The 20,115-nt window shown below is 51.0% G+C and overlaps 1 protein-coding gene across 9 annotated transcripts in view; it reads right to left on the reverse strand.

Moving 5' to 3' along the window:
* The window catches only part of SNX29 (sorting nexin 29), a 453,538-nt gene that overhangs the window by 160,842 nt on the left and 272,581 nt on the right, over positions 1-20,115 (reverse strand). For all 9 annotated transcript variants that reach the window (XM_036308068.1, XM_036308069.1, XM_036308070.1 and 6 more), the window contains one exon: positions 1,342-1,458. In XM_036308068.1, the coding sequence (XP_036163961.1) occupies positions 1,342-1,458 (117 nt within the window). The remainder of the gene's footprint in view (positions 1-1,341; positions 1,459-20,115) is intronic.

Raw genomic sequence — 20,115 nt, forward strand, 5'->3', positions numbered from 1 at the left:
ACAGGCTCCAGATCTGTTATAGAACTTGAAATTTTCTCCTTCCTTTCACCCCAGCTGTCTGACGGGGGAGATGAGCAGAGTGGGCCTGAGGGCAAGGTGTGCTCTAACCACTTAGCCGCTGGCCAGGGCTGATATTGAGGGAATAAAGGAATTACTGGTAATGGAGAAATGACAGTGATATCATAATTATATTTTCGTGTGTGTGTGTGTGTGTGTATGTGTGTGGAGAGGGGGAGAGAGAAAGAGACAGAGAGAGATGTCTATAGATGAAATATCCAGTATTTGATTCAAAATACTACAGAAAAGGGAAGTAGGCATGGGTAGCTTCAAAAAGATTGGCCAGGATTAATAATAATTCAACTTATTATTAATGGGTATGTACAATGGATACGTAAAATGCATTATACCAACCTCCTACCTCTGGGCATTTAACATTTGACATAACAAAAAGTTTCTAGATGAAAAACTATTATAAATGTGTTTGAAAGGACAAAATGCTCTCTGCAGCATGGTGCGTAATAGCTAAGTACTGGCAATAATCTCAATGTCAGCGGACACGAGACTGGATTAAAAATAATGTAGTATTTCATTCAACAGAGGACTAAAGAGTCAAGAAAGTGAATGAGCCCAATCAGGAGCTCTCCTCAATGAGGGTGACTTTGCCCCCCAGAGGACATGTGGCCATGTCTGGAGACATCTTTGGTTGCCATGACGGGGTGGGGTGCTACTGGCCTCTAGTGGGTAGGGATCAGGGATGCAGCTAAACATCCCACAATACACAGGACACCCCTCCCCTCACCCCCTTCAAAAAATTATACAGCCCTAACTATCCAGAGTGGCACAGTTTAAAATCTCTACATTAGGTCTGCCACTATATGGTCCTCAGACCATAGTACTGAATTAAAAACAAACAAAAACAAGGGGCAAAGAGATATGTACGAGAAATACCATGTAGGTAAAAGTTACACAAAACCAGGTCTAGTTACTGCTCATGGGAATTTATCTACGTAGGAAAGTATAAAACTATGGAGGGAAAGGCTATATGCCAGCCTCAGATCATTGACAATGAGGGCAGGGGCATGAAATGCTGCAAAGGGGCTTCAATAGAATTTGTAGCATTTATTTATTTTATCCTACCTAAAAAAGGGAAAGCAAGTGTGGTTAAAAGTTAATGTACAGAAAAGCTGGATGTTGGGCACATGAGTGCTCACTCTTTAGTCTCTTTCCCTTCACGTTGCTAACAATGAACAGACTAAGCAGCGGGGCTGTGGACAGGAAGGGCTGGGTGGACAGACAGAGACAGGGCAGAGTGGCGCAGCCGAGGCATCCTGAGTCACTCACCGGTCCCCGGAGGTCGATGAGCTCCTGCCTCATCTGGGACACGAGGGCTTCCTTGGCCACCAGGGCCCGGTGCAGGCGCTCGTTGAACTCGATCAGCTCTCCGTGCATCTCCGCCACCTGGAACACACAAGACGAGATAGTGAGGCTCCGAGGGCAGAGCCTCCCCAGGACTCTCCCGCCTCCTCTGGGCCCACACCTGTCAGCAAGGCCTCAGGGGTCGTTGGGCTGGAGAGGTAACACTGGTCACCTACGAGCTACACAATCCAACCGTGCACAACACATTTATTTACTTGGTTGATTTTAACACTATGGTATCGACAGTCCACAACTTATGGTCAGAACACGGCTGTATCAGGTCACTTTTGTACCTTAGGCTTTTATTATTAATGAACACTTTTCTAGCCAAAGTTTTCTTTCTAATCTGAGTTATGTCCCACTAGTGGCACAATTAGAATGACTGACCATTTCTGTTCCTCGGGGCCTGGGTTCTGAAAACCACAAAAAAATGTAATGTCAGACATAAGAAGGGATATTAGAAGAAGTTTTTTTAAAAAAAGGATTGCTGGCATGACTCAGTGGTGGAGCGTCGACCTATGAAACAGGAGGTCACGGTTCCATTCCCGGTCACGGCACATGCCAGGTTGCAGATTCAATCCCCAGCAGGGGGCATGCAAGAGGCAGCTGATCAATGATTCTCTGTCATCATTGATGTTTCTATCTCTCTCTCCCTCTCCCTTCCTCTCTGAAATCAATAAAAATGTATTACAAAAGAAGATTGTTAACCCAAGTCTTAATGCCTCAGGAGGGATAAAGGGAGCCCTCCTTTTTTTTGGACAGGTTGTTATATATAGGCTAAAAGGCAAAAAAGTACATACATCAGAATATTAACATTCCTCAAGGTGCATTCTTTCTACTCCTCCTTGCTTTTTAGTTTGCTAATAAGGTGCGCTCTTTCATTTATCAGCCAGAATTACCCCTTAGACTCTTAGAAAGAATTAAAACTCTTTACATGGAACTGAAGGGAGCCACAGTGAAACCAGTGTGAAAAGTGTGAGGCTCTGGCTGTAATCCTGAGGCCGCCACACTTGCTGTGGGAGCCCCAGTCTAGAAAGGGCCCCCTCTCTGCCCCTCAGGCGCCCACTCTCAAAGCCCTGTGGAATGCACAGCGCATGTGGCCCAAAAGACACTGCAAGGCTGTGTGATGAGCAAGGGGGAATGAGCCGCCGAGCCTGCACACAGCCTGCTTCACTGTACAGACCTAAAGTGAATATTCTAATATTCTCCGCTGCCTTCTTCCTTCTGTATAAAAGCAGCTGAACATGATCTGTTTGGGCTTTTCACAAATAAATACAGTACCACTAACAATGCCTGTGTGGTTCTCCACGTGGTAACCACATAACCCTGCGTGAGCTTCCTCGGGCTGAGCATCCAGTTACCTCCCCGTTAGCAGGAAACACGTGACTGGAGATATTAATGCTGAATACCTGCTACTATGCCCCCACAAATTCAAGCTTTAAATAAACGCCACCCTCACTTCCAATGCAAAGCAGGCTTTTGCTTTGTTTTTATTTTGCTCTTCAATGGGAGCCAGCGCGTTAAAACAATTTCCCATAAGTGCATAAAACATCAAAACATCCCAGCCTCCAGTGGTGTTTATGGTGAGCTGTCAAAACCCTGCTTCTCGTTTGCAGCCAGGAACGTGAGTTGACCACGTCAGGGAGGGCTTTCATTCCCCTAGGGAATGGGATGGAATCCGATGGCCGTGCGGACACAACATTGGATGAAATCATTTCCCGCAGCCATTGCCTGCAGTGCTTGTTGTTATTAAGCTCAGCTCTGAGATTCTGAATTTTCAGATCATATATCCCTACATAGAGCCATTGATGTAAACAGCTTTCATCTTACAAAACTGTAGTGAACTTAATTGTCCTCAAATAACGCTTTCCAAATTCTAGAATAACTAGAAATGAATTTGAAACTCAGAGTGAGCCTTGGAAGAGGAATCTGAGATCACAAATAGCTCCTATTGTCACAAAAATAAAGGCAGGCTACACCACGGCCGGCTGGAATTTCTACAGGTTCTGAGGGCACTTACAGGTGTCATCTGACCTCATTCCTCATTTTCAACAGCTACACAGAATCGCAGGGAACAGACAGAGAGAACAGGTGCCCTCCAATTCATTCTCTGCCAAGCAGGCAGAGCGATCTTCCCAAACAAGGTCGGACACCGTCACCTGCTGGTGCCAGATCTCACAGGCCTCTTATGGCCTTAGGACAGCTTCCCACTGTCCAGACGCCATAAGAGGCCTGCAAGATCCAAGATCCAGCACCAGCCTCTCTGACCTGCCCTCTGCCCTCTCCCTCCGTGTCTCACTGACTTTCACTCAGTCTCCTATCGTCCATAACCATGCTGAGCGGCAGGTCACCCAGGAGACAGAGGAGAAAGGCACACCCAGCGGAGGAAAGGTCGGGTGCCCAGGCTCAGAGGCTGACAGGGGGCAGTTGAGAGAGGTGGTTAAGGACTCAGACTCTGGTGCAAGACAAGCCTGTGCTTGGTCACAGCACCATGTGCCTGGGGCCAGTCACTCACCTCTGAGCCTGTGCTATTCACCTATAAAACCATCCGGACTCCCTGGGCCACTGTGTGGCAGAAATGAGCTACTAGCAGGCCCAGCGCCATGTCTGGGCCTGGCGAATGCCCGTGAGTGAGAGCTGGTTTACACGCTGGGTGATCTCAGAAAGGGAAATGGAGGAGGACAGCAGGGCTCCCAGGGCCAGAGGGACAGGGCTATATGTGCTGCACCAAGGAGCTGGGGCAGCTGTGGAGACTCACTGTCCCCAAAGTACAAATGCCACCAACAGGACTGGGAGCCATATGCCAGGTGTTGCTCTTGGTGCTGGGGAAGGAAGTCAAGGGTTCACATCCTGAAAGTCAAATTAGGTAAAGCTCAGGGAGAGAGGGAGACTTGGAAGGAAGATGGGGGTCGGGAATGCCACCCCCGAGGAAACCTTGTGCAGCCACTTCTCCAGTCGGCCTTGGCACATGCCAGGCAGCCTCCCCGGCCGCTCTGCACCTTCACTCACTGCGGGCACTCACCTTGCTCCGCACCACCGACGCTCAGGGCCATTCTGAGAGTTTGCCATATTTCTTCTACTCTCTGCACTTTTATTCCCTTAAAAATTAATCTGAGGAGAACCAAGATGGCGGCATAGGTTAACGCCGGAGTTTGCTGCTTTGAACAACTACTTCAAAAGTGAAACCAAAAAACGGAAGGGACATCACCCAGAACCACAGGAACGCTGGCTGAGTGGAAGTCCTACAACTAGGAGGAAAGAGAAACGCATACGGACACTCAGAGGAGGCGCAGTGCTGAAGTCAAATTCTGAGGTGCGGAGTGCGCGAGCGGGCTGGCGGCGGAGGGCGCGGTTGGCGTTTTCAATCGGGAGGGAGTCGCAGACTCTGAGCTCCAGATCCGGGCGAGTCTTTAGCGACCCAGACTCAAACGGGAGAAGCGGGACTGTCTGGCTTCGGTCAGAGCGAGTGCAGCTTTCTCTCTGAGCTTTGCAGCGGGTGCTGGGACTCAGAGAGGCAGAGCCCCTGGGGACAGGACTGAGAGCCGCCATAACTGCTCTCTCCAGCCCACCCTGTTGAGCCTGTGCGACCCGCCCCGCCCAAGCCCTGCACACAGGCATTTGCCGGATAGCCTCAGGCAAACGCCAGATTAGCACCTCCCTAGAGGACAGAAGTTCTCTCACTGCTGACACAGCTGATTCTCATAGCCACTTGGCCTGGAGGTCAAACCCTCCCTGGAATTAGCTACAACAATCAAGATTTAACTATAAGACTGCGAACAAAGACCACTAGGGGGTGCACCAAGGAAGCATAACAAAATGCGGAGACAAAGAAACAGGACAAAATTGTCAATGGAAGATATAGAGTTCAGAACCACACTTTTAAGGTCTCTCAAGAACTGTTTAGAAGCCGCCGATAAACTTAATGAGATCTACAAGAAAACTAATGAGACCCTCGATCTTATATTGGGGAACCAACTAGAAATTAAGCATACACGGACTGAAATAACGAATATTATACAGACTCCCGACAGCGGACCAGAGGAGCGCAAGAATCAAGTCAATGATTTGAAATGCGAGGAAGCAAAAAACACCCAACCGGAAAAGCAAAATGAAAAAAGAATCCAAAAATGCGAGCATAGTGTAAGGAGCCTCTGGGACAGCTTCAAGCGTACCAACATCAGAATTATAGGGGTGCCAGAAGATGAGAGAGAGCAAGATATTGAAAACCTATTTGAAGAAATAATGACAGAAAACTTCCCCCACCTGGTGAAAGAAATGGACTTACAGGTCCAAGAAGCACGGAGAACCCCAAACAAAAGGAATCCAAAGAGGACCACACCAAGACACATCATCATTAAAATGCCAAGAGCAAAAGATAAAGAGAGAATCTTAAAAACAGCAAGAGAAAGAAACTCAGTTACCTACAAGGGAATACCCATACGACTGTCAGCTGATTTCTCAACAGAAACTTTGCAGGCCAGAAGGGAGTGGCAAGAAATATTCAAAGTGATGAATACCAAGAACCTACAACCAAGATTACTTTATCCAGCAAAGCTATCATTCAGAATTGAAGGTCAGATAAAGAGCTTCACAGATAAGGAAAAGCTAAAGGAGTTCATCACCACCAAACCAGGATTATATGAAATGCTGAAAGGTATCCTTTAAGAAGAGGAAGAGGAAGAAAAAGGTAAAGATACAAATTATGAACAACAAATATGCATCTATCAACAAGTGAATCTAAGAATCAAGTGAATAAATAATCTGATGAACAGAATGAACTGGTGATTATAATAGAATCAGGGACATAGAAAGGGAATGGACTGACTATTCCTGGGGGGGAAAGGGGTGTGGGAGATGCGGGAAGAGACTGGACAAAAATCGTGCACCTATGGATGAGGACAGTGGGTGGGGAGTGAGGGCGGAGGGTGGGGCGGGAACTGGGAGGAGGGGAGTTATGGGGGGAAAAAAAAGAGGAACAAATGTAATAATCTGAACAATAAAGATTTAATTAAAAAAAAATTAATCTGAAAGCAGTTAGGAGGAGGTGCCATTTGGCAACACTAATGGCAGTGACAAAACAAAAGCAAATGCCAAGCGGAGGTACACTAATCTCCACTGATGCAGCTTCAAACACTGACCAGTGTGGGCCAAAGGGCTAAGCATGGAGCCCTGATTCTCCGAACGGCCCAAGGAGCCCACCTGGCGTGCTCCGGAGTTGTGCTTGGAAAATGCACACCCCATAAGTAATATGGTGTAAATGCTTACCACTCACCACTTGGGTTTCATGCTTTAGGTTGGTGAGAAGATGCCAAGAAAAATTTAAGAAGTTTAAGACACAGGGGTGTTTGGCAACATCTATCAAACTTTCAAAATCCCTCATCTGTGACTTGGCAAGTCCCTGCTGGGCAGTTATGCTGCCCCTGTATTTTATACATATACTCAGAGCAGGAGTTTAGTTCCAAATGCTGGAACCTACCCGAATGCCCAGCCACTGGGAAGGGATGAAATAGATCAGGCTCAGCTCCCCTTGCCCGAGGTCTGGCCCAGGCAGACATCACTAGTCGACTGCAGCACTCATTCCTCAGGAAGATGCCCAGGTAGTCCCCATGTGCTGGCTCACACCACAACACCCATTTGGTGTCCCTGGCATACGGGATGGAGGGAAAGCGTCACCAAGACGGTGGCATCTGAGTTGGGCTTAGGAAGATGAGGCCTTTGGAGCTTCAGCGACTGAGCAATCATTCCAGCTGGAGCATCAGGGAAGACTATCTCCAAAAATCATGTGGCTGTGAAAAAGCTTTTAAGGCTGTGAAAATCCCCGAATTATCATAATTACCTGTCAAATCATGAAAGGATTATAAATTTTAAAAAGAATGCCTCTGGCATTTCCTTTCATGTAGGATGGTCTATCTAATCGCATCCCAGCAAACCACGCATGGCCCTCCTTCGGCTCCCTAATTAGACACTTCCAGATCAATTAGATCAAGACATTCCCACTCCCCAATTTTAAGAGCAACCCAAGCTCTTCCTGGTCATGTACCCAACTCTCCCAGAATGTTCACTTAGATGCCTTAAAATCAACCCCCTTTGACAGACGCACAGCTGGTTTAGGCCCATTTACCCGGCTGTGGGAGGGACCTGGAACCTCCTCCTGGGATGACGACACTGCACCTGCCTGGTGAAGATGAGACCTCACCAGTGCCCATGTGCCTTCACACACAGTGGAGCACCAATCCCGTGCCAGGCCTTTTCCAGGCATCACATCCGGCAGCTCATGTGACCCTTGGGACCCTCCTGCAAGGTGGGCCTGCCTTCCTAAGGATGAGGCCAGAGGCTCAGAGTCAGGAAGTGGCAGGATGGGGATGGTCCTGTCTGTGCTCTTCGAACTCCATCTCAGGGTGAGGTAGAAAGGCAGCCCTTCAGGGGTTCAGGAGGAAAGTAGAGCAGTGTGGCCCAGGATGCCCTGAGCAAGCTGATCATCAGCCACTTGGAGGGCTTCTGAGAAATGCGGGTTCCCGGGCCCACTCCCAGAAACTCTGACTCAGAGGCCCAGTGATGTGATGCTGCATCAGCTTCGGGACCCGCTGGTGAAGACCCAGGGGAAGGACTTCACACACTTAGGTCGGAACTGCATGGGGCCATTCCCAGTTTTAGAAGCCAGTTTTTCAGTTCTTCATTTATAAAACAGGGATGTCACAGAAGCTCTTCTATTGGTCAGTTCTTAACTACCGAGTTCTCACTGAGCTGCAGAAGCCACCAGCCAGAGGGCACTGCGCAGGCCTGCCCGCCAGCAGCATTGATGGCCGAACCACGTGCGGCCTTCCTCTCGCACAGCCCAGCAGTCAGAGCTCAGAGCTGCCCACGGGGGCCCGGGAACTGGCTGGGATGCAGGCTGTTGGCTCCAGTCTGGGACAAGCACTGACCATGACCTGAAGCATTTCGAAACACTGAAAGCAATTTCATAAAGCTGTGAAATCCAGGAAGTCCATACTTTTTCTAGATTTTTAAAAGTATTTTACAAAAGTATTAGTCTGTAATGAATTGTAATTTTTTTAAAAGTTAGTTCTTCACCAGATAGGTTGAGATGCAACTATACACAATACACATGCTATTTCTGAAATAATGTTTTGCATTAATTATTAGAAGTTATGACAAACAATGATGAAAAAAAGAAAGCCAGAATATGACCATTTTGGATAAAATTTACGCGAATTGAAAAATAAGATAGAACCAATGCTCTCAACATCTGCTGTTCTTTTAGATGCACATTGTTTCCTTGTAGAGTGTCACTTAGGCTTGAAGACTAAGGAAATTAAAAATGATCACTGAAATAGTGCAGGTCCAGACCTAGCAAGGGACACAGGTCAGAGAAGTCCTGAAAATTACAGCTGCCATCACTCTTTGGCCCTGGCTTGCTGAGCCCTTCCTGCCTGATCATGCCCATTTACCAGAGGAGGGAGGTGAGGTAACAAACTGCTCCAATTTACACAGCTCACAAGTGGCAGCTGAAATTCAAACTCTAGTTTCCATGGCTCCAAAGCCTATGTCTTTATATCATGTGACACATGAGGATATTGTCCTCTATTGCATAGGTTTGCCATGAGGAACAAAGCAGTAATAGAGTTAGGGTAGCTACCCAGTGCTTGCCACAGGCAATGATCCCTAAATAATCATAACGAGCACTCCTGGGGTTGGGCAACATTCGAGGAGTTTTAAACATCAGCACACATAGCAACCTGGAGGTAGAGCTGTATGCCCATTTTACAGATGATGAAAGCAAGGCTCCGAAAGGTAAAGCGATTGTCCCAAGTCAGTAGCCTGCAGTAGGGGTCAGTCTGCCCCGGGAGCTTGCAGCCCTGTACCTCACGGCGTTGGGGTCTCTCCAGTTTCTTTGCTCCTGCAGTCAGTCTGCCTTTTGCTTGGATTAAGCTGCAAGTGGGACTGACCCGGTGGATGCTCAGGCGCGTCCTGCTGAGGCAGGAGCCCTGTTATCTCAGAACTGATCCTCCTCAGCATCACCTGGTAGAGCCGCCAAGTGACACTCATGAGAAGCCTGGGAGGCAGACCCATCCTGAAGTGCCACCGAGACGGTGCTGTGCGGGCTCATTACAGAGCTGCTGAGCTGAGTGGGTGCTTGTACGGAAGCCCCAGCAGTAAGTTCCCATGCAAAAGAGACGCCCTTAATCGCCTCTGTAACAAGCCCCTCTATGCTCAGAGTGCCGAGCTTGAGAGAAGAGCCACTTAAAAACACGGGGCTGGATTACGCTTTCATGGGAAGAAAGGAACACCCTGAGCTAACAACAGCTCAATTAATAATGGGGCGCCTCTGAGAAACAGACGTTGGGGAACTGTTACAGCTCAGACACGGGCTGGTCCTCGTTCCTCCTGACAGGCGACCTGTCAGAGAATCCGTGAGGCGAGGGTGGAGAGAGGCTGCGCACCATGCAGGCAGCAGCAGCTCCCAGCCCACACAACACCTCTCCTTCCTGCCTTCCCACCAATGGCCCTGAAGGAGCAAAGGCAGAGTATGCGGAAATGTCAATAATAAAACCCCAGCCCACACCTTCCTGGAGGTTGTTTGAGACAAATGAGCAATGAGCGGAGACAAAAGCCAAGCCAGGCGGGAGCCACAGGCCTGCTGAAGGAGCATCATGCCGAGCACAGGAGGCGCTGTGCGCTGTGAGGCTCTCTAAGCCCCTCAGCCTGCTGGGCATCGCCAGAGACAGCCCAGCACAGCGTCTAAGGTGCAGACTCAGGGCCGGAAGAGCTGGGGTCAAGCCCCGCTTCCCCTTCCTGGCTGTGACTGGACAAGCTGCTTTTACCTCTCTGGGCCTCCGTTTCTTATCCATGAAATGAGGACTCTGAGAGTGAATTGCACAGGGCTTTGGGAGGTTTAGGTGAGTTCATACATAGGAGTGCTTAGCTTAGAGCCTGCATGCATCAGGCACTCCGTAACTGCTAGCCACTGCCACGCCATGAAAAAGGCACCACGAAAACATCTAGAATCCACGGCCTTCACCTCTCTCAGATCTGCTCCCTCTTCCCCATCCCTGCCACACAGCCTTGGTTCTGAAGCACCCCTACTCCCACAGCCTGCCCCTGCATCTGCTGCCCCTCTGTCCTCCACCCAACCCCAGGCTGATGCTCAAACAGGACCCCTAAAACCCAAACCAAATCATGTCCCTTCTCTGCTTAAAACCTTCCACTATTTTGACAAATAAAATGAGATGATATCTGTAATCTGCTTCCATAATGGAGGTGGGGTAACAGAGGGTCAAGCAGGAAGTAGGACTGGCCTTGGATGGGACTGTGTAATGGGTACCCTGCGTGCAGTACATTAAAATGTCTCCTTAATACAGAGTCTAAGAATAACCTTCAATGGCTTCCCACTAATTCCCTTGGCATGGCACACAAGCAACGGCAGGAGGGGTGAGTGGGAAGGGCAGCGAGAAAATATTCAAGGGAAATATTGACACTGGTCACGATTATGTCCGCACCTGCACCTGCACCTCCCTCCCAGTCACACCTCTTAAAATCCTCTTCACCCTCCAAAGCTCCAATCTCAGTTTGTGTCACTCCCCAACCGCCTTGGTCCATTCGTCCATCTTCTCCATAAACAATTCCTCAATGGTAGTAACAGCAGTTACCATTTTCTGCGCACTTACTCTATGTCGAGTACTTCCAGGGCCACAAATAAAGGCTCTTCTGCACAAGGAAGAGAAAGGTGCCCTGTCTGGGTGGCCACGGGCCCAGGGGTCCTGGCTCAGTGAGTGGAGCTTGGCCCCTAGAGCCACACGCCCGTGTGGTATACAACCCACACCTGCAGCCTTACACACTGCTGGGCGCTACTGTTGTCCCATTTTACAGGGGAGGGAATAGGCCAAAGGGGCTAGGACACTAGCCCACAGTCACACAGAGATGATTACAGCAGGTGACAGCAGACACACCCTCTTTTGGTTACCCAGAGCTCCCACAGGAGCTCTGTGCACCCGGCCGACAACGCTGTCCCGGCAGCTCACCGCCCTGGCTTGAGCACAGGTCTCACAGACTCCACTTTTCTCACGTGGGATGGCTGCCAAAGCCAGTGACAAACCCAGACACTTCTGGGGCTAATTACTTCTGCTGGATCAATGGGGGTGGGGGATGGAGGGTACGAGGGCAAAGATTCTCTTCTGTTAACACAGCAGACAAGGTGGTTTACCTGGCATCACACAATGGCTGTAATTATACTCCATTACAAGGACAAAGCACTGCCTGGCTGGGCTTGTGAAAATGGGTCAAGAATTACTTTAAAAGGCTCTGCTGGCCTCTCCTTTCTGAAGCACTGTGGTTACAGGCTTGTTCACAGAAATGACTATCGACCTCCAGGATCCCACGTTGGCCTTCTGCCTCCCCAGCACAGAAGCCTTCTCCAGCCTGCTGGGCAGGCAGCTGAGGAGGAGGGGGAGGAGGGGGAGAGAGGACAGGAGGGAGGAAGGTAGGGGAGGGGGGCCTAATCATTAAGAACATTTACTGAGCACATACTCTGTGCTGGCCCCAGGTCTATACATTGTCCCTACATTATCTCATGCCCAAGCAACCTTATAAGGCCTGTCCACAGCATATTCTTTCTCTTAGAAATCCATCTTCAGTATCTGAACATTCCCAGATCCATTCATTCAACAAATTCCTACTGAACAACTGCCATCTCCCGGGCCCTGCTTAAGCACTGTGGACGTACTGGCAAACTAAAGAGAAAGAATCCCTACCCTGGTGGTTTCCATGTTCCAGCTATCAACCCCATTAGCAGAAGAGGGACTGGGTCCTTGCACGGGTTTAGTCCTGTTCAAGACTGATAAACAGAGCGCTTGGGACCTGAACCCTGAGCCATGCTCACGCCTACCACGCGTCCTCTCTCGGTTCCAGGGCCATTACTTGACAGAGCCCCTCCTATCTATGGCACTTGCACCTCCGCACACTTCTTCATTCACCCAGGGGCCAGGCACTGCCCTGGGCTGGGCATTCGTGGTGACGCTCAGGAAGCGCCCTGTCTCTGGGGATCAGACGGTGACAGTTCCCACGCAGGGTGCCAGTGGCACAGGAGCACAGAGGCCAGGGGAGGGCTCCAGGAGTGACTGGGAGCTGACTTGCAGGTGGGAGGAGGTGAGCCAGCAGGAGACAGGAGCAAGTTCAAACCCAAGCCCACCACTTTCAAACCCGCACTCCTCTGCTCTGTCTCCTCATCTACAAAGTGGGAATCCGTCGTATGGAGCAGGCAGGCTGGTGGGAAAACCACATGGGAACCAGTGCTGACCGCGGAGCCCCTGGCTGGCACACAGTGGGACCACTGCTGACCGCGAGCCCCTGGCTGGCACACAGTGGGACTCACCCTGGGGCAGCTGCTGCTTACTCCTGATAACTGGCTGCTGCACAAGGAAGTGTTATAATATCACACTCATGCCCCAATTCCATCTTCTCCAGAAAATATTTCACCCTGAAGTGTTGCTTTTATATTTATTGTGTTGCGTGCTGGAGAACACAGAATCTCATATAAAGATGTAAATTCTGAAGTTATGTGGCCCTCTGTCATACTCTAATGTCTTCCAGAAATCGGGGGAGGCCAAGTGTGCATTTTTAATCACATTTCCTCAGAAGGAATACATAGAGACCTCCTGAATATTTTAAACACAGCTCAATAAATTACGCCCACGTTTCAAAAGAAAGACAGTAGTGAAAAACATTAAATTTTATGAGCATCAAAAAATGCTTTTCTGCCACAGAGTCCGTTTCTCATACCAAAAAGCATCGCTTAAAGAGACCTCTTCAGTAAGCACCGCCTTGCTCCCCAGACGCACATGGTCCTGACTCATCTGAGGAGGGGAGTGGACACAAACACCTGCTCAGAAGGAACACAGTGCTCAGTGCGAGCGATGATGTGGGGCATGGTGTGAGCACTGGTGTGGGGCGTGGTGTGAGCACTGGTGTGGGGCGTGGTGTGAGCAGTGGTGTGGTGTGGAGGATGGACGAGGGGCAGTGTGGGGCGTGGTGTGGAGGATGGACGAGGGGCAGTGTGGGGCGTGGTGTGGAGGACGTACGGGGAACAGTGTGGGGCGTGGTGTGGAGGACGTACGGGGAACAGTGTGGGGCGTGGTGTGGAGGTGCACGAGGGGCGGTGTGGGGCGTGGTGTGGAGGTGCACGAGGGGCGGTGTGGGGCGTGGTGTGGAGGACGTACGGGGAACAGTGTGGGGCGTGGTGTGGAGGTCGTACGGGGAACAGTGTGGGGCGTGGTGTGGAGGACGTACGGGGAACAGTGTGGGGCGTGGTGTGGAGGACGTACGGGGAACAGTGTGGGGCGTGGTGTGGAGGACGTACGGGGAACAGTGTGGGGCGTGGTGTGGAGGACGTACGGGGAACCGTGTGGGGCGTGGTGTGGAGGTGCACGAGGGGCAGTGTGGGGCGTGGTGTGGAGGTGCACGAGGGGCGGTGTGGGGCGTGGTGTGGAGGATGGACGAGGGGCAGTGTGGGGCGTGGTGTGGAGGACGGACGAGGGACAGTGTGGGGCGTGGTGTGGAGGACGTACGGGGAACAGTGTGGGGCGTGGTGTGGAGGACGTACGGGGAACAGTGTGGGGCGTGGTGTGGAGGACGTACGGGGCACAGTGTGGGGCGTGGTGTGGAGGACGTACGGGGAACAGTGTGGGGCGTGGTGTGGAGGTGCACGAGGGGCAGTGTGGGGCGTGGTGTGGAGGTGCACGAGGGGCGGTGTGGGGCGTGGTGTGGAGGATGGACGAGGGGCAGTGTGGGGCGTGGTGTGGAGGGCGGACGAGGGGCAGTGTGGGGCGTGGTGTGGAGGACGTACGGGGAACAGTGTGGGGCGTGGTGTGGAGGACGTACGGGGAACAGTGTGGGGCGTGGTGTGGAGGACGTACGGGGAACAGTGTGGGGCGTGGTGTGGAGGACGTACGGGGAACAGTGTGGGGCGTGGTGTGGAGGTGCACGAGGGGCAGTGTGGGGCGTGGTGTGGAGGTGCACGAGGGGCGGTGTGGGGCGTGGTGTGGAGGTGCACGATGGGGCGGTGTGGGGCGTGGTGTGGAGGACGTACGGGGAACAGTGTGGGCGTGGTGTGAGGGTGCACGAGGGGCGGTGTGGGGCGTGGTGTGGAGGACGTACGGGGAACAGTGTGGGGCGTGGTGTGGAGGACGTACGGGGAACAGTGTGGGGCGTGGTGTGGAGGTGCACGAGGGGCAGTGTGGGGCGTGGTGTGGAGGACGTACGGGGAACAGTGTGGGGCGTGGTGTGGAGGTGCACGAGGGGCGGTGTGGGGCGTGGTGTGGAGGAACGTACGGGGAACAGTGTGGGGCGTGGTGTGGAGGACGCACGGGGAACAGTGTGGGGCGTGGTGTGGAGGACGTACGGGGAACAGTGTGGGGCGTGGTGTGGAGGACGTACGGGGAACAGTGTGGGGCGTGGTGTGGAGGACGTACGGGGAACAGTGTGGGGCGTGGTGTGGAGGTGCACGAGGGGCGGTGTGGGGCGTGGTGTGGAGGTGCACGAGGGGCGGTGTGGGGCGTGGTGTGGAGGTGCACGAGGGGCGGTGTGGGGCGTGGTGTGGAGGACGTACGGGGAACAGTGTGGGGCGTGGTGTGGAGGTGCACGAGGGGCAGTGTGGGGCGTGGTGTGGAGGACGTACGGGGAACAGTGTGGGGCGTGGTGTGGAGGACGTACGGGGAACAGTGTGGGGCGTGGTGTGGAGGACGTACGGGGAACAGTGTGGGGCGTGGTGTGGAGGACGTACGGGGCACCGTGTGGGGCGTGGTGTGGAGGTGCACGAGGGGCGGTGTGGGGCGTGGTGTGGAGGTGCACGAGGGGCAGTGTGGGGCGTGGTGTGGAGGTGCACGAGGGGCGGTGTGGGGCGTGGTGTGGAGGTGCACGAGGGGCGGTGTGGGGCAAGTCATTCAGTCTCTTCAGGCCTCAGTTTCTTCATCTAAAGATGGTGGCAGCAGAAGCACGTATATCATAGGGTTGCTCTGAGGATTAAATGAGTTGGTACATAACTAGGGTTCAAAAAACAATACTGCAATTATGATTCGGATTCTTACAGCTTCTATTAACAAACAAAAACATGTGCATCTCTTCAATTGCTTTAAGCCTCCATGGGCTTCACAATGGAAAGACAAGGTGAGATGGTAAAAAAAATAAAATAAAATAAAAAGAACATGGATGTTAAAGGCAGACAGACTGGCTTTGAACCTGGGACCACACTTGGCTGGTGATGTCCCATGAATAGGAAAAGCTGTTATTTCTCTACAACTGTGAGCATTCCTAAGCCTCACTGTTTCACAAGAAAAATGGAGATCATAACCTTCGCTCAAAGGGGTGCTGTGGGATGTAACTGAAATCATATACATTTAAGCAACAAAGAGTGCAGCCTGGCCCTCACAGGCACTCGGCAAACAGCAGTCACCTGCCCCAGAGGAACCCAAGAAATACAGCTTTTCTCTGGGCCATTAAAGGCCTTGTGACATATTTAGTGAAGACAAATGCAACAATATCACAGCGCTCCACACCCCCTCAACTGGCCCCCAAAGAGTGGCTTATCAAATGTGATTGTCCTCTACTTTCTATTACTTGAGCACTCAGTTGCCCAATAAGACCACACCCACCTCCCAGCATCTGGCGGAGGTCAAAGGGAGTTCACATTTTCAGCCGCATCCATCAAGCTGGGGGGATTAGGCCTACATTTCTTTCCCTTCTGGCCTGGGAGTGACCTGGCTGGCTGTGAAGTCAGGACCGCCAGTTGCTCTGGCCCTAACCTGGAAATTACACTGAGACAACAAATGGGGCCTCGCAGCAGAGACACTAATGCTTGACAAGCATTCCATCTGCCCCCCATGTCTCCCCGCCCCCTATGCACACTGGGCACAGGCTTTTGAATATTCTGGCCAGAGGGCTCCAGGCAGAAGTTACATGTGTCACTTCTGAGTCTCAGCACAGGGTTGCTGCTGAGGGGCCCTGCAGCTGTCCCTCCCTCGCCACACTCACAGAAAAAGCTATGTTCTCCAGATGATGTGGCTGCAAAATGGGGGGGCCTCCGTTAGCCCAGATTCCTGAGTGACTACATGGAGCAGAACATCCCATCCTTGCCCCAGGACAGCCCATGTTAGACACATAGCATAATGGGAAATGAACTGAGATGAAGGGTTATTTGTTACTGCAGCAGAACCAAGCCTATCCTAGCTAACACAATCCTTCAGCTTTGCAACTCTGTATCTCCCTGACACTCCAACAGTGGACATGAAAGTATGCAGAATGGCATAGATGTCTTTGGCGTCTATGTGTAAGGCTGCCTTACAACACCATGTCATGTTCCTAAACCCTTTCACTGAAGAAGAAACTGGACTCAGACAAATTAAATTATTTGTTCAAGGTTATATAGCTAACAGGTTATGAAACCACAATTTGAACCCAGATCTCTCCATCCCAAAGTTTATAGTCTGTCTACTACACTGGCCCAAATAGCACTTTCTAATGTATTTCACATCTGTGAGGGTCCCAGATATAAGACAGCTCTCTCATTGGGCTGCAATGATAATAGTAACTATAGGTGAGATGCTTTCTGTGTGCCAGACACTGTCCTAGGCCCTCCATCAACATTCCTGCACTAAAATATTCATATCTCCTTAAGGCATTATTCCCATTTTATTGGTAAGGAAATAGAGGCTTAAAGAGACTATGGGCACAGTTCTCAATGTGGTGGTGATATAAATAAGGAAAGATGTGCCAAGCACCGTCTGTGACCTGTAGCACTGAATCCCCTCGCCATTAGCCAGGCATCATCTCCCTCATGCCACAGAGGAGGACACAGAGCCGAAGCACCAGGCCAGTGCCACCTGCTAGTCAGGTTCTGGACCAGGTCTGTCTGCTTCCCTCCACACAACCCTGAGCCTAAAATCACTGCTTTGGCAAAACGAGTCTGGACGAGTGGGGCCCACTTCCTAGATGTTCCCTATGAGCAGGCTATTCAGGGAAGGAACTGACACATGGTTTCGGTGTCCACAGACTAATACACAATGTGTGGCCTTGTAACTTTATCCAGAAACCAACATAAAGCAGGTCTTTAAAACACCTTGCTGCTCTGCAAGGGGCGTTAGCACACACACTTTCATTGGTTTCAGAGGTTAAAAAAGAGATCAGCGAAAAAGAGACGGGATGGGGGGCGGTGAGGATGGGGTGGGGAAGCTCTCACCCTGGCCCTGGGTGCCAGGATGGGCTGAGTGGGTGAGGGAGGAGGCACGGGACACATGGCTCTCCACTCTCCACCAGGGCCTCTGCCTGAAGGGAAGGTGTTTCACTACACAGGGACCGTGCTGAGCCAGACTAACTGCCCATTTTCTCACCAGCTAAAGGAGGCGTGAGCTTCTCTCAACCTTTAGGATGGGGGCCTGGAAGGAGCTGCTGAGGTGAAGAAAGTATCGCAGGTGCCAAGGGCCGTGCCCTTGGGGGACACTGCTCCAGTGCAATGGGCACTTCTGAGCTAATATGGTGGCAGCTTCACATGGTGAAATGAGGGAGATGATGCCTGGCTGATGGTGAGGGGATTCAGTGACACAGCTCATGGGTGGCATTTGGCACATTTCAACCAATGCCAGCTGTTCTTGCTAGCCCATAACTCACAAGTGTTCTCCCCGAGGTGGGGAGCCCCACTGCAGAACCTCCCAGGGGGCTCTCCCAGGAAGTAATTTCCCAGGTTTATCACATCAAAAAATAACTTGAAGGTCACCCAATATCCCTATGTCTCATCGACTCCTTGATAACCCCAACACACACACACACACACACACACACACACACACACACACACCCTCTAACCTGCCATAAGCATCTCCTAGTAATGGGTATGGGCTACTTACTGCCCTGCTCTTATTCCTCCTTCTTGCAATAGAACCCATACTTGCCTTTGCAATACCTGGAAACCCAGAAACTAAAATAAATGATGGACATGCTTAACTATATAAAAAAGTCAAACCTTTAGTATGGAAATGACCTTAAGCAAAGTCCGTGGTCTCAGTTCAGCCTTCTGGGCACATGACCGTGCAGTCACACAGGGCCCCGAGCTCAGAAGTGGTGGGCCTTGCACTTGGGGCTTAATGCTCTGTATTCTTGGTCTTGAGATTCGTAATAATTTTCTCTGTCAATGTGTGCTTTGTAAAAGAAGTCTGATGGGGCAACGGTGCATGTGCATGAGCAGAGGCCACAGGCTCTGGGCTGCTGCTTCCCTGTCTCCATCCAGCAAGTGCTGCCACGTTCCGCCCACGACAGGGCCCCGTGTGTCAGCTCACAGGGCAGGCTCCTGCCAGAGTGTGCACTTGCCCTGCAAGTATCCCCATGTTCAAGCACGGCTTTCAACAGCAAAGAGAATTTCAAAAACAGCCTGACTGACTGAGGGAGACTGCGGAAGGAAGGAAGGTGTTTTCATACTAACTTTTGAACAAAGACCAGCATTTTCATTTTGCACTGGGCCCTGCAAATTATGTAGCCAGCCCTGCAGCAAGCAAATGACAATCTAAGGAAAATATTTCTGTAATACAGCTGACACGGCTCTTACAAATTACCAAGTGAACGAGTCCCTCTCCCATTCTTCCGAGGGGCGGGTGTGACGCCACCCCATCATGAGTTACTGGTTCAGGGATGGCCACAGCAGATGGGACCTCATGAGCACTTTCAAACTTCTCTATCCAACGGCTTTGGGGTGGTGTGGCTCTGTGACAGGCACAGTGCTTTTGGAAGGGAGACAAATCTGGTTTTGTACCCCGGCTCTATCACCTACTAGCTGGGTGACCTTGAACAGGTGACATAACTTATGCTCAGTGTCATATACTCAGTGTCCTTGTCTATGAAAGCACCCACTGCTACCTGCTGCCTAGGATGGTTAAGAAGATAAAATCAAGAAAAAATTCTCAAGGGCGGTGCCAATGGTGTGCTCAACTCACGCTGAGCCCCTTGGCCTTCTATCGCTTCCTGTGGTGCCAGCCTCTGGGAACAGCTAAGGTAACACACGACTTCCTCGGGCCTTGGTCTCCCAGCTCTAAAATGGGAGAGCAAACCACCTGTCACTGCCTTCCCTTCGGATACAGAAGAAGAGCAAATGTCTCCAGTCTAAATGAAAACCCATGGATGACGAGAAAACAGTTTTCACTAAGAGGGTAGAACCTTAAGGTATCAGAGTCACCACAACAAAAGGCACAGCCAGAGACGCGTGCCGACCTGCTCAGGCCGATCTGTGCAGCGTCGGCGTCCTACAGATACAGGGCAGTGCGAGCAGTTTCATGTCACCTGCTAAAAGCTTGCTCTTTTTTTAAATTCCTGCCAAGAACTGCTCTGCAGTCACATTTATTTATGGCTCTCGTGCCGTCGCAGGATGCTGACTGGGAATCTATTTTGAATACCCCGACTCCACTGTGTTACATGCCAAAACTTTCTCCCTAGGAGCTGGAAGATGGCAACATTAGAGTTCAACCTTGTTAGCTACTCTGGGAACAGTCCATGCCTCTGGGTCTCTGACTAGGGTCTGATTTAATTTGAATTAAAATGGAAATATGTTTTCTACCTCCCTAAACACCAGCTGGTTCTTCTTCAAATATGATAATGATTTAACAAAGACATAAAGTGCCCTGGCCACTGTTATACACACAGACCCACAAAGACTGTCTCACGGACGTA

The sequence above is a fragment of the Myotis myotis genome, unplaced genomic scaffold (genome assembly GCF_014108235.1).
Source record: "Myotis myotis isolate mMyoMyo1 unplaced genomic scaffold, mMyoMyo1.p scaffold_m19_p_5, whole genome shotgun sequence".
Taxonomy (NCBI): Eukaryota; Metazoa; Chordata; class Mammalia; order Chiroptera; family Vespertilionidae; genus Myotis; species Myotis myotis.